General features: G+C 46.8%; 1 protein-coding gene across 2 annotated transcripts in view; it reads left to right on the forward strand.

The window, feature by feature from the left end:
- The window catches only part of RASSF5 (Ras association domain family member 5), a 113,666-nt gene that overhangs the window by 64,123 nt on the left and 34,267 nt on the right, over nt 1-15,276 (forward strand). Inside the window, exon 1 of one of the 2 annotated variants that reach the window (XM_043964193.1) lies at nt 2,601-3,182. The exons of the other annotated variant lie outside the window; for it this stretch is intronic. Coding sequence (XP_043820128.1) covers nt 3,063-3,182 — 120 coding nt within the window. The 5' untranslated portion in view covers nt 2,601-3,062. Of the gene's footprint in view, nt 1-2,600; nt 3,183-15,276 lie in introns of those variants that run through there. 2 annotated transcript variants of the gene reach the window in all.

Raw genomic sequence — 15,276 nt, forward strand, 5'->3', positions numbered from 1 at the left:
GATTCCACCAGCACAGAAGGATTTCTGGTAAGGAGCCAAGTATGATTGCTATAAGAGGACTGTTGCTATATAAGTGAAGAAAGGCTCATCACCAGGTACATAGTAAGTGCTCAATAAATGCATATTGAGTGGAGAGAAAAAAAAGTTAATGGAGGTGAAAGTGTTTTGGAAAGCATGAGGCTTCATACCAAAAATGGCATTGATAAACATGTCCTATAAAAACAGCAGCACTTGAGAATTCTTTCCAATCTGGCCCGGCATCTAAGACGTCATTCACAGTTTGAGTCTCCCCTCTGTTTCCTGGAGAAGGAGTATCTTGGATGTAGTGTTTAAAAGGATTATTCTAAATAGCCTTTTTAAAGTGCCCATTTAAAATGAGCCACTCAGCAGGACCTTTTCTGGTTCTAAGAACATGAAGCCTTGCTGGCTACAGTTGGTGGCTCGTTGCTGAAAACATACCCAGATTCCCACCTACCTAGATGGTACAGTGAAAAGCAAACATCCCCTAGTCTTTGTCGGGACAAAGCCGGTGCCCCTGTTATGGATGGCTAGTGTAAGAGGCAGATCCCCCATCTCCATATCATTCATCATTGTGACACTTGATTTGGCATGTGCAGAGAATGAAGGGAAGGGCTGATACCAACCTTGCTAACCAACCCAGATAATCTTCCTGGGGAGTGTTGAGTGGTTGGGGTGGGAAGCACCGCAGAAAATCAACTTCCAAATCACTCAATGGAGAACAGTTTGCTCCACTGAAATTGGGGGCTTTTTCCTTTCATTCTTCTTGTTGCATCTGCTCCCTCCACTGACCTCTACCACCTAAAGCCATTTGTTCTCCTGTGAGCAGCTACTGGTATTGACTTTTCTGCCTGAGCCAAGGAGGCCTGTTGGGGGTGCAGGGTTTTAGTTATCACATATTTGTGCCTGCCAGGCACTCCTAGGCTTCTGGGAAAAGGTTTGTGTGGAGAAGAGGGAGCCAGTTCAAACTGCCGTCTGAACCCCCCTGGCAACAACAAATTCAAAGAGTCGTGGTATGAAGGGGAAAAAATATTGCTTGGAGTTGGGAGACTTCAGTTCTCGTCCTGAGCTGGACATTTTTGTTACCATGAACAAAATTCTATAAGCTCTCTGGACTATGGCTACTGTTAGCTAAGGAGGGGAAGGTCTTCTTAGAACAATATTCAGGATTTGAAACTGAATTGGTAGCTTAGTGGATAGAGACAGTCTTCCCTTTCACCAAGCTTCCATTGGGGAATCTGCCTGAATATCTAACAGGCAGAAAGAGCCAGGTTCTGCAGGAGTGGCCTCTTGGGAGTGAAATGGTGGAATGGTCTTGGGGCAGCAGAGATCCTGTGTTGAAGAAGCCTTGATTGAGCCAGTGCACATTTAATGGTATTATAGGTAGAGTAAGGGCCAGAAGAGTGAGCATATGCTCTGCTACCGCTAGTTCTGGATAGCCAAAGGCATTGCTGCATTTCCCTTGGGCTCTATGCCCCATTATCTTTAAGGCTGGTGTGGTGCCTGTATAATGCTGAGAAAAGAGACAAGTATGTTCCAATGCTGGCCCATAGGAGGCAGCATGGCATAGTGAAAAGAATATTGGATCCAGAGTCAGAGGTTGTGGGTTCAAACCTCACCTCTCTCTACTTGTATGACCTTAGGTCAAAATCCTTTAATCATTCTGTACCTTGGTTTCCTCATATGTACAGTAATGGGGTTTTGAGTAGATGGCTCTAATATCTCTCATAGTTATACATTATATTATCATGGGAACCAGAGATTGAAGGGTAAACTACCAGCCATACCTTATGACATATGCTTCCGGAGGTCAGGGGGCCTCTGCACATCTTTGGCACGGCCTAACACAAAAACGCAAGCATAACTCCAACTAGTCAAATGGGGATTTGCAAATGAACTCTCCCCAATGTTGGGATTGGGCAAAGAGGCTGGTAGAAACTTCTCTTAGTCATCTAAGAATATGTCAATAAACTGTGCAGTAACCAGAGCCTCTGAAAATTACCCCCCTTCCCCTTTGCAATTCCAAAAGACCCTGGGTCAGGTGTATGAGAGAGATAGGACTGAAGTTTTCTTTGCATATACTTAGAATATTTTCAAAGACTTCGCAAGTTTCTTCTGGCATCTCCTTGGCTAAAAAGCTATTTCTTGAATGATTAGCATTTATTTTCTTTTATTTTTCTATTCATGTCGACTGACCCAGCTTCCTTACCCCAGAAGCCCACAACAGAAAGCCAGAAAGTCTGCCACTGAGTGCAGGAGAGATAGAGAGGAGGGAAGATAATTTGGCCCATTTTTATCATATCACCTAATCATCCATGGATGATGAAGAGTGGGTTGTGTTTCCTGCAGTCTAGAGAATGAATTGCTTGCCCTCAGCCCCCCAATCAGGGCTGCCATCACCCATCCTCACCTGGGTCCCCAGAGAGGTTGACTGGCACCCCCCAGCCTGCACCCCCCAGGACTCATGACAGCTTGAAGGAAGCCTGAAGAGAAACCTTGCAAGAGGAAGTGGCTTCTGAACTCCACTGCAAACTCCGAGAGTGGCAGGAAAGGGGAGTGGGGGTGGGGGTGGGGGGGCCAGTGGTGAGATGGTGAGCTTTGCATGCTCAGCCCTGCTGCGACAGAGAGGAGATTAAACCACAGATGGTGAGTGAGTTTGAGAGAAGAAACTCACCCAGGTTTGATACCGGTGTTTTGTAGCTGCGCCTATTGGGGAAAGGAGGGCTGTGGGCGGAGAAGGGGAAAGGTTAGCCTGCCCAGGAGCCAGGCGTCCTTTCGTTAAAGTAAAGGAAGGAGGGGGCAAGAAACCCCAGCAGAAGCAGAGGAATTGGAGGCGAGGAGGTGTTGGAAGCAGGAGCAGGGGGGAGCTGAGCACACGATCTGGCTGGCTGGCTGGCTGGCTGAACAGGAACTGAATTGAGAAATCCTCCCCCCTCGCTGCCGCATTCGGAGCTCCGGGGGTCTCACCACCGCGCGCGCTGCCCCGGGGCTGCCTCGCGCCCATGAGCTAGAGAGCCACCTCCCGTCGCGGGCGCCCGCGGTAGATGACCGTGGACAGCACCATGAGCAGTGGGTACTGCAGCCTGGATGAAGATTTAGAGGACTGCTTCTTTACTGCCAAGACTTCCTTTTTCAGGAGTGCACAGAGCAAGGAGTCCTCAAAGGTAAAAGGGAAAACCCAAAGAGGAAGGGAGGTACTTTTATTTGGGGGGAAAGAACCCTCATGTTCGAGAATGAGCACCAAAGCCCCCCCCCCCCAACTGCCTAGATTCTGTGATAGAATGGATGCCTCCCGCCCAGGAAGAAGCGAGGTGTCTGTCTGTCTGTCTGTCTGTCCCTCTGTTTCTCTGTGTATGAGTGGGCAGGCAGTGTTCTGCCTGCAGGATATGTGGGGCTGCCTCTCCTGAAGGTGCCAGGCTGGATAGGGCACAGTGGATGGCAAATCACCTAGGGTAGTTTGGACATCCTCCAGCTTAATCTTATCAGAAAGATCCTCTCAGCTCTGGGTAGGGTCGTCAGCCCTAACTGTGGTCATGATGGGTGTGATCTGGTGGTGGGCTTGTGTCACAGTGTCGCTTGGGAATGTAAAAGGGTACAAGTGGGCAGCACCCTCTGCCCCAGAAGGCTTGGCTGGAAGGTGGATGCCACTCCAGCTCTTAGCAGGACCAAGGTGGAGACTTCCTCATTTCAGGCCCCTTGGGGCTTTACTCAGAAACCATCTTAAAACAGGGCTCTCCCACTCTGCAGAAGTGAAGGGTGTTTAGAGTGGAGCCCTGACCTAAAAGCCTCTGAGCTCATAATTTTCCCACACTTCATGGTTTTAACTTCCTGGATTGCATTAGGGCCCTACTATGGCTTATGTGAAACTTTGAAATTGAGGGTGTTCCCCTGGCTGTTTCTCAAACACAACCAACATGTCCCCTAACCCTACAAAATGGTTGCAGTCTTGTCTCACTATCTGTAACCTCTCTTGGCTATAGTGGGTGGCAGAGTTGTTTGCTTGACTTTTTTTAATCAGGAGAGGAGGGCTCTGAGCCAAACTCTGGGAGAGGCTGTCTGAAAGGGGACCATTTGTTGGGGGAGATTGAGTTGTTAAATTTCACAGGTGTGTGGCAGGCTCATCATTAATTCAAGATTCTTGTCCAGATGATAATTAACAACAACAAAAAAAGATCTCAGTCTCATCTCTGGGGCCTCCCCTATCAATAATTCACCTTGCCAAGAGCCCTGGCTTAAAGTGAGACTAAGGTCTCATGTCTATCTGGCAGGTGGTCATAACAACCAGGGGATCCTTCCCTCCCCATCCCCCCCATCCTCATTGCCCCATTGCCCCATTGCCCCTTTACCTTTCTCTGCTTGGTAAAAATCAGAGTTCTTTTCTCCACACTTTGAACTCAGTCCCAATGCCCCTTGCCGGTAGCTGTTTGGTCTTTGAGTCAGCAGGACCTAGAGAGGAGCATGCTGGATCTGGAATCAGAAGACTTTGGATCTGGCTATATTGGTTCTAGCTATGTGATGGAGCAACCCCCCAAAAAATCTTCTAATGGCCTTGGGCTGCCTTGGGAGAGGCCTAAGTTCCAGGAAAAGAGAATTCCCCCTCTATCCTATCCTCACCAGACCTCATCTGGAATACTGTGTTCAGTTCTGGGCATCCGGGTTAAGAAGAATGTTGTTAAGCCAGACAGAGATCACACTGAGGAGGGTAATCAGCACGGGTGAAGGGCCTTGAGTCCGTGGCATGTGAAGATGGGTTGAAGGAATTGGGCATGTTTCGTCAGGAGAAGGGGAGACCAGGGAGGACATGGTAGTTGTCTTCAAGGGTTTGGAGAACTGTCACATAAAGGAGGGACTAGATTTTTTTCCAATTTGGCCCTAAAGGGCAAAACTATGAGCATGAGGAGGTGTTCCAAGAAGCTAATTTAGACTTTCTAATCCTTAGAGAGGGCAAATAAGTGGTGAAATGGATACAGTGTGGAGCTGGAAACAGGAAGACTCCTCTTCATGAGTTCAAATCCAGCCTCAGACATTTATTAGCTGGGTGACTCAGGGCAAGTCACTAAACCCTGTTTGCCTTGCTTCTTCATCTGGAAAATGAGCTGGAGAAGGAAATGGCAAAGCATTTCAGTATCTCTGCTAAGAAAACCCCAAATAGGGTCACGGGGAGTCAGACAGGACTGAACAACAACCATCCTTAAAGCAGATTAGGGTGCCTGGTGAGTTTGCCCACCTTGGTGGACTTCAGGCAGAGGATAGATGAGCACTTGTCAGATATATTATGACGGGGATTTCTTTCATGTATGAGTTGGAATAGAGGTCCTTTCCAAATCTCAAATTCTGTGAATCTGTGTCTGGGCAAATCACTTCATCTCTCTGACCTTCAGTATCCCACACCTGTAAAATGGGAATAATAATTCTTGTGTCTTGCCACTCTTAAAGTCTAATCCTCCAAAGGACCAGGTCCATGCCTGCTTAAGTCAGATAGTAAGACAATAACTGACATTTAAATGGTGTTTTAAATTTTTTTGCATGACACTTTCCTCCCAGAAGAGGTAGGTAGAAAAAAAAAAAGAAGAGATAGGTAGGGCCTGTCATATGGCCTTGCCTCTACAGTGCTCAATACAGGGCCTGGCACATTAGGCACTAAATGGATTCGTGTTCCTGGATTATCCCCATTGTACATATAGGAAGTGGAGGTTCAGAGAAAGTGAAATGACTTGCCCAGGGCACAGGCCTCCTGACTCCAAAAACAAAGTATATCATGCGGCTCAGAGAGGTGATTAATAAATGCTTTGGAGGTGGAAAATGGTGGTGATCATTTTAACACCCCTTTCTTCCAGATCTCTGGAGGATTGCTGCTTCTGAAGGGTTTGGGCTGAATGATAATGAGCTTTGATATCAGGCATAGATGCTTTCTCCACCAGCTGATTCCCTTTCAGCCTGGAGCCCCACATGGTGGGCCTAGTAGATGAGTGAGAAATCACTCCAGTAGGGTGGGGATACGGAGGTGGGGTGGCTGGGATGTCACTGCAGCTGGACACACGGGCTGGGCTCAGGGAGAGATGCATATGGCTTGGGGTGGGTAGGTGTGGGGGATGGGGGAGGGCTCTGCTGGGGCAGTTTCCCCTCTAGGAATGCTACCAAAAGGTATTATTTTTAAGTAGTATTTTCCAGGACTCTTTTCTTACTCAGCCTTGCATCCAAAAGGGATTTTTAAAAGATTCCCCCCCCCCTTACGTCATGCAGATTTCTTTTTTCTTGGCTGCTTTCCTCCCTAAGGAATGAGAAGAGCTGAGTTTCTAAAGGATTCCCCTTCTCCCATCCTCCATCAACTCCCACCTGCAACCCTGGGAGATGGGGTCCCCCCGGGGGAAAAAACCCTCTTCCTGTGCTTCTGTTTGGGGGAGTGGCAAAGCCCACACATTGGAAAGGCTGTGGCACCTGCTATAAATAGCCCCATCAGAACCGCCTGTCTCCTCCTCAGCTCCTTGCTAGAGCAGAAACACAGCAACATCTTGCTGTTGGCAAGAGGCTTCAGCCTGAGCTGATGCTGAAGCCCACCCCTTCAAATGGATCACCAAGCAGGCCTCCCTCCTCTGTCTGTATCCTCGCTCTACCCCTGGGAGGAGGCAAGAGGAAGCAGTCAGACACCTCCTCTTCCTCCTCCTCTCACAGGGAAGGGGAATGTCACACCCGGAAGTGTGAAGCCAAGGTCACACCAGTAGTAAGAGAGAAAGACACTGGCTAGATCCTGGAGATACAGAATGATGGAGGGTGATACCTGGAAGGGGCCTTGGAGGTCCTCTCATCCAAATCCCTCATTTCACAGAAGAAACTGAGGACCAGCATGGTGGAGGGACTTGTCAACCAGTCATACAGTTAGTAAGTGATTGAGGCAGGACTCGAACCCAGGGCCTCTGATGCGGACTCCAATGTCCTTTCCATTATACTAATCCAGCTGGGGCTTTCTTTCACCAAAGAGGGCCATCTGGAGACCTTCTTCTGGTCCAGCATATCATTCGGTGGGAGAGGATTTAATTTTGAATTGCCATTCTCAGCCACAGTGGGGAAATAGCTAAAGCAGGATGTCCTGGGGTGTTCTGCGATGTAGTCGTAGAAAATTCGGCCTCCTGTCACCTGTGGGTGAAATTGGAGTATATATAAGTGATGGGGAACTAGCAACCTTCAGCGACATAGGCCCCAGAATGATGGTGGTATGAGCCCCCATGGGTGGGTTTCCCTTTATGATGTTTTTACTTCTTTTATATCCGCTCTTCCTTTCTGTTCCTACTGCCACCAACCTAATGACTTGTCCAGCACTTAGACCATACCTGACAAATAATGAGTGCTTAATAAATGCTTGTTGACTGACTAATGAAGGCCCTAATCCCTGGACCCACCTTAGCTACTGCAATAGCTTCCTTATAGGTGTTTTTGCATCTTTCTTTTCTTTCTTTTTTTTTTTTTTTTGGTGGGGCAATGAGGGTTAAGTGACTTGCCCAGGGTCACACAGCTAGTAAAGTGTCTGAGGCTGGATTTGAACTCAGGTCCTCCTGAATCCAGGGCTGGTGCTTTATCCACTGAGCTGCCTCCTCCTTACAGGTCTTTTTGCTTTTATTTTCTCCCTCCACCCCCATACAGTATATTTTTCCACTGCTGCTCTACTAATTTGCCTTATTTACAGACCCTGCTCAAAACTCTTCAGTAGCTCCCTATTGCCTCATGAATGCCTGGCATTCAAGCCCCTTCACAGTCTGATGCCACTCTCCCCAGCTAGTCTTTTTATACCACTCCCTTCCAAGTGGGCTACATTCCATACAGCAAAACTGGACTACTCTTCATTCCCAGTGTGTGTCCCTTTATTCATAGTTTCCTCTGATGCCCCTTTTTCTATATCCTTTTCCCTTGTCCCCTCTTAAAATCCTTTAAGGCTCAGCTGAGATGCCACTGCCTTTGAAGTCCTCCAGGATTCTCTCCTGCCCAGTCAACAATGATCTCTTCCCCTCCTCGCCCCCAATAACTCCCTGATGACCTTACCTAGCATTTTGCTTGGACCTCTCTTGTGCACTTATAATATTGTGTAATGAAGTTATCTGTAAGCCCTGTAAGGGCAGGAATTGTACCTTAGCGGCACTTTGAGTCTTGCCCAGCACCATATTCTGCACACAGCAGGCATTTGATAAATATTTGTTGAATCAAAATGAATGTCTTTAGGGGCAGCTAGATGGCGCAGTGGATAGAGCACCGGCCCTGGATTCAGGAGGAACTGAGTTCAAATCCGGCCTCAGACACCTAACACTTACTAGCTGTGTGACCCTGGGCAAGTCACTTAACCCCAATTGCCACGCCAAAATGAATGACTTTATTCAGAGTACATTTGTGGTGGCTGCTACACATTCATTTGAAGCTAGAAGGTCAGATGTGATTATTCCCAGTCTAGGAAATTAAAGACCTATAGAGATGAGATCTTGATGCTAGTCAGAGATGGACCAGGATCATCATTCTGGTCTCCTGGCTCTGTGTGCCTGAGCCCAGGGCTCATTCGATGAAACCAACGGCCTGAGAAAAGCAAGATTTAGTTGACTGAGGGAACTAGAAGTGAATGGGTGTCTGTGAAGCCGGGAATCACCTCCTCCTAGACCTCTCCTGGTGATGACTTTTCTTTGGACCCAGAAGGAGGGTCTGGCCCAAGCCAGCCATGTGGCCAGCTTCCATCACCATGGGCTCTCAGATGCCTACAGATGGCAGCAATTGGATATTTCAGCTGCTGAGCAGTTGGCCAGACACAGCTCTTCCTCAAGCTCTGGAACCTGCCCAAGAGTCCCGAGGGCTGCTGTCCAGAGAGAGACAAAATGGCAGAATGTTAGAGCAGGTCCCCCAGGTGGCCCAGCCACTTCCCTTTACAGATGGGAGAATAAAGTCCTGGAGAGGGTAAAGGACTTCCTCACAATCACACAGCTCCTTGGTGACAACACTGGAGCGAGAATCCAGATCTCAGGTTTAGGTGCTGGTGTTTCTCCAGACAGGGCACAGATGGAGTAGCATCATGGCATTGTGAAAATAGCCATGGGGAAGCTAGGTGGCACAGTAGATAGAGCACTGGCCCTGGATTCAGGAGCACCTGAGTTCAAATCCGGCCTCGGACACTTAACACTTACTAGCTGTGTGACCCTGGGCAAGTCACTTAACTCCAATTGCCTCACCAAAAAAAAAAAAAAAGAAAGAAAAAAAATGGCCATGAAGAGCCAGTCTTAAGACCTGGCACTAACTTGTTTGCAACCCTGGACAAGTTATTTCTCTTCTAGAACTTAAAGTTTCCCAGCCTGCAGATGATAATACCTGCCTCACAAACTTCACAGGGACACAGGACAAATGTCCCACCTCCATTCCAAAACTGGTTCAATCAATCAAATATTTGTTAAGTATCTACTATAGATATGAGGATGTATAAAGAAGTATACATCATAGTTCATGCCTTCAAGGAGTCCTACAGATAAGTAGATATGACACATTGATGTAGAAGATAGAGCATTAGACCTGGAATCAGGAAGACCTGAGTTCAAATCCTGCCTCAGACACTTCCTAGTTTGGTGACCCTGCAGGCAAGTCATTTGACTTATGTCAACCTCAGTTTGCTCATCTGTAAAATGGGGATAATAGAAGCACCTACCTCCTAGAGTAGTTGTGAGGATCAACAAAGTAATAATTTGTAAATTGTTTTGTAAGCCTTGAAGCACTGTCTGTATTAGTGAGAGTTGTTGTTATTGTTATTACTAGACAGTAAGGTACCAAATGAGGATTATAGATAACAAAGGTTATAGAGCTGTGTGTGAGAATTACTGAATTTGGAGTCAGAAGGCATGGGTTCTGCTTCTGTCTCTACTTAATAGCTGTGTAACCTTGAGCAAGTCACAGACTCTCTGGGATTCAGTTCCAACATCTTAGAAATTAGATTAAAGGCTTCCTTGAGAAGGTAGGCAAGAATTGTTTTTTGAAGACGAAAGAGGGAGAAACAGCATCTTTTATTTGATTAATCAAATTAAATTAATTCAAATAAGAGAGTTAGAGGGCAGAGGAAGAGGTAAGTTGATGTGGACCCAAGGATGGGTTAAGCTAGGGCTGAACTCAGTCATTTTAAAGGAGAATGTCCTATAAACCAGAATTTATTGAGTAGAAGGTAGGTATGTGTGTGTGTGTCTGTGAGAGAGAGAGAGAGAGAGAGAGAGAGAGAGAGAGAGCATTAGCTCTGTGCTTTAGGAAAATCACTTTGACAGCAGAGTGGAGGATGAATTGGAGTGGGGAGAAACTTGAAGCAGGGAATTCAATTAGGAGGCAATTGCAGTGATGCAGGCCTGGAGTGATGGGAGGCTGCACCAGGGTGGTGGCTGTGGGAGTGGAAGGAAGGGGACTTGCATAGAAAAGATGATGTGAAGGCAGAACAACAAGACTTGGCAACAAATTGGATCTGTGGGGTGAGCGAGCGTGACGGAGTTGCCAAGGATAACACCAATGTTTTGGGTGCCTAGAATGGACAGTATTAGAGAAGTTTGGAAGAGGAGAGGGGAGAGTTCTATTCTGAACATATTCAATTTGAGACAGTCCAAAGGTCACTGGGGATTTGAGACCTGCAAACGAGAGAGAGGTCAAGGCTGATGGATAGATCTGGGCATCATCGGAATGGAGATGGTCATTGAACTCATGGGAGATGATGTAATCACCAAGTGCCAGAGGATGAAATAGGGGCCCTCACCTTTTTTGTATGACATGCACCCCTTTGGCAGTCCCATGAGAACTATGGACATCTCAGAGTATTTTTAAATGCATAAACATATAATTGAGGGTGTATAAAAATAAATATATATAAGATTACAATGAAAAACAATTATATTTACGGGGCAGCTAGGTGGCACAGTGGATAAAGCACTGGCCCTGGATTCAGGAGGAACTGAGTTCAAATCTGGCCTCAGACACTTGACACTTACTAGCTGTGTGACCCTGGGCAAGTCACTTAACCCTCATTGCCTCACCCCCCAAAAAAGTATATTTAACTGTAGTTCTCAAAATATTTTTAAAAGTTCACAGACCTGGGTTTAAAACCCCTTGTATAGAGGGAGAAGAGAAAAGGGCCTTAGGGGACATCTGTGATCAGATGAGTGTGACCTCCATGAAGATCCAGCAAAGGAGACTGAGAAGGAGCTGTCTAGCAGGTGGAAGAACTAGGAGAGAGCTATGTCACAGAAACCCAGAGGAAAAGTATCCAGGAAAAGAGGGTGATCCACAGCGTCAAAGGCTGCACGGAGACCAAGGATGGGCCCTGAGAAAAGGCCGTCAGATTGGCAATGGAGACCACGAGTAACTTTAGAGAGAGCGATTTTCCTTGAATGATAATGTCAGAAGCCAGATTGCAAAGGGTGTAGAACCCATTGAAAGGAGATTTGGAGGCCCCAGGTATAATGAACACGGTCTTCTGAAGGAGATTAACCATGAAAGGGAAAGGTGGGGGATGTGTGTGTGTGTGTGTGTGGTTTGTCCTTCATTCTCAAAAAGGATTGCAACACTGGGAAGTGATATCATGACTTGCAGTGAATTGGATTTAAGTGAGGGAGGGCTGTGCATTGTCACCAGCCTCATTCTCTTCTCCAGAGCCATCTGGGTCTAGCGGCAAGATATACATTAGGACAACTAGAGATGGCCCCAGATGTTTGAGGCAATTGAGGTTAAGTGACTTGCCCAGGGTCATACAGCTAGTAAGTGTCAAGTGTCTGAGGCTGCATTTGAACTCAGATCCTTCTGACTCGAGGGCCAGTGTTCTATCCACTGTACCACCTAGCCTCCCTAGAGGATGATAATTGTAGGTCAGTCAATCAAGTGAGGATTTTTAAGGATGAGAGAAAGTTGTAGCCAGCAAGGAAGAAACCATAAAGATTGGTGAAGGAGGGGGAATTAAAGTAGATGGGAGGGGTTTTACCTGGGTGAGAAGAACCATGTTATCACGTGAGACACGGGTGATGGAGATAGTGGGTTAAACAAGAATCAGAGATATTGAGCTGGAAATAACCGCAGAGGTCCCCTGGTCGAACCCTCTCATTTTCCAGATGAGGAAACTGAGGCTCAGGGAAGTTAAATGGCACGATCAAAGTCACATGGGTAAGAAGCTCTCCAAAGTCTCATTTGCAATCTCTGACCCTATGATCAATGTCAGTATCACTGAAGTGAAAATTCCAGTGACTGAACAGCCAATCCCTTCAGGAAAAAAACCACAAATCTCCCTGATGGCTTTTTTCCCCTTTTCCAAAAAGAGATGCACCAACCTCTCGTCTTTCACTTGCTCAGCTGTTTGCCATGGTGACAGGCTGGGTTTGGTTGCTAGGCAGCCAGATCCTGACACAACACTATCAGGAGATGCCTGGACCCTCGCCTATGGACCGGGGCTTCTAGCAGAAGGGGCCCAAGGTGGGAGCTGAGAGGAATTGGGGCAGGGGAGCTCTGAGACTAGGGTCCCATTTATTTTCCCCCTTAAATATATTAAGCCAGAGTTAATGAGGGGAATGGGAGGGCTTAGGATTCAGTGCTGGAAAGCACCTTAGTGATCTTCTAGTTACTGCATCAAAGTGTTGGAGTGGGAAGAGACCTTTGGATGCTATGGAGCCCAACCCTTTCATTTTACAAATGGGGAAACTGAGGCCCAGAGAACAGAAGTGACTCACCTAAGGTCACATTTGCCATCAGCATGATTTAGGGGCTCTTGCTTTCCTTTTTCTAATTTAATTTTGCACAAATGGAAGAAACCACCATGGCAGAGGGATAGACTGTGGCTCAAAGAGCTCTGCATTTGTCGTCTAAGGTCCTGGGTTTATCAGAGCAGAGATGCAGGATTGGAAGGGCCCTTCGGGGCCAAATCTGCAGCCCCTGCACTCAATAGATGAGGAAAGTGAGACTCCCAGAAAGTAAGAGGCACTAGCCCTAGGGTCACACAGCTAGGATCAGGTGGAAGCCAGCACTTTGTCACTCCCAAGTGCAGGCCTCTATCTACAGTGCCCTTCATACAGAATTGTTCTGTTCCTGCCCATGTGACGTCGGGCAAAGTCACTTCTCACTGCAGATGAGAGCCTGCTTCTGCACTTGTAAAGTGAGTTCTCTCAGCTCTAAACCCTGTGATCCTACAAACTCAGAAACCTCAGGTGCTTCCAGCCTGGGCCCGAGGTCAGAGGAGGCTGGGAGCCAGAGGGGAGCAGGCTGAAGACGCATGTTAGTCTGTGTGGAGGTTCTTGTACCCAAGCACTTGGTGGTATGGTTCCCAATTAATTTCCTTTTCCCTGTTTCCCAACTCCTCTCCCACTTCTGCATTCTTTGTGACTTTGGTAAGGACCATCTCTGAGCCTCAGTTTCTCTCTATGTGAAATGGAGAGGCTCCTTGTCCAGGAACAGTAAAAATTCTTGGTGTGGTCTGCATCTGAGATGATGAGAATTCAAAACAGGTAGAATTTAGTCCTTAACAAAGCATGTTGGTCACCAAGGTCCAGGCCTCTGGGCTTAGCTGACATTCATGATGAGTCTGGGGGCCTGTGGAATGACTAGGAGGGAGACCTTGCCTTCGGTAATTGATTGCAGTGAGCAGAAATAGCAGATATGTGGGCCCCTTTGGGAGAACAGGTGTGAGCAGAGGTAGGTTTGAGTTACCTGAGTAATTAGAGTCTAGAATTCTATTTTTGCCTTCATTATCTTGATAGTTATTACTGTAGAGGAGGTGTCATAGAGGACTGTATCCCTAGTGTTTATCATAGTGATTGGCACATAGTAGGCACTTAATAAGGGGCAACTAAGTGGTATAGTAGATAGAGTATTGGGACTGGAGTCAGGAAAACTCATTTTCCTGAGTTCAAATCTAGACTCAGATACTTACTAGCTGTGTGACCCTGGGCAAATCGCTTCACCTTGTTTGCCTCAGTTTCCTCATCTGTCAAATGAGCTAGAGAAGGAAATGGCAAACCCCTCTAGTATCTCTTCCAAGACAAACCCAGATGGGGTCATGAAGAGTTGGAGCAACAACAGGCACTTAATAAATGCTTGTTGACTTGACTCTTAGCAACATCAAGTACATGGTATAGCAGAACTCTGGCTAAGGCAGTGGGTGGCAGGAGCAGGCATGTATGCTGGGATTTGCCTACAAATGATCTGCTGCCAGACCTCTTATGAAATAGATATGAAGAGGAGAGGCACCCATTAGACAGAGACAAAAACAGACAGATGTATATTAGGAGCAGCTACACGGCAAAGCAGACAGAGTGCTGGAATTAAGAGTCAGGAAGACCTAGGTTCAAATCCCTCCTCAGACACTTACTAGCAAATCACTTCATCTCTCTCAGCCTCAGTTTTCTCAGCTATTTCTTGTAAAAAGGGTCAATATCTGGCCTGTTCACATAATTGAGGGCCTCATCGCCTCCTTCCTAGGCTATTGCAATAGTCTCCTAATGGGTCTACTAGCTCAAGTCTCTCCCGACTCCAGTCCACTCAACCCTCTGCTGCCCAAGGAATTTTCCTGAAATGCAGATCTGACCCTGTGAGACTCCCCATCTCAACCATTTCCAGTGGCTTCCTACTGCTTCTGCCATCCACTATCAACTCCTCTAATGAGTCCTTCAAGACCTACACACCCAGGCCCCAAACCATCTTTCCCGATACATTGGACTTTCCTCCCCAACCTATATTCTATGATCCAGTGAAAGAGGCTCTCTCTGTTCCTCACACCCATGCCTAGGATGCATGCCCTCCTACTTCTGCCTCTGACAGTGTCTCTCTTCTTTGAGAATGTAAGTCGAGGGGCAGCTAGGTGGTGCAGTGGATAGAGCACCAGCCCTGGAATCAGGAGGACCTGAGTTCAAATCCGGCCTCAGATGCTTGACACTTACTAGCTGTGTGACTCTGGGCAAGTCACTTAACCCCAATTGCCTCACCAAAAAAAAAGAGAGAGAGAGAGAGAATGTAAGTCAGGCATCATCTTCTACATGATTCCTGCCCCCCTCCAGTACCTCTAGTACTCTCTCTCCCATACTACCTTGGATTTAGCTACTCTCTCTGTGTGTATATATACATATTTTATATATATATATATATATATATATATATATATATATATATATGTGCACACACACATATATGTATTAACTTTATACCATATACCTTTGATATGCTGTTATTGTGTCCCCCATCAGAATGTAAGCTTACTTTAAACATAGTTTATTTTATATTTTGTACTTGAAT

This window comes from Dromiciops gliroides, chromosome 4 (assembly GCF_019393635.1).
Source record: "Dromiciops gliroides isolate mDroGli1 chromosome 4, mDroGli1.pri, whole genome shotgun sequence".
In the NCBI taxonomy this organism is placed as follows: Eukaryota; Metazoa; Chordata; class Mammalia; order Microbiotheria; family Microbiotheriidae; genus Dromiciops; species Dromiciops gliroides.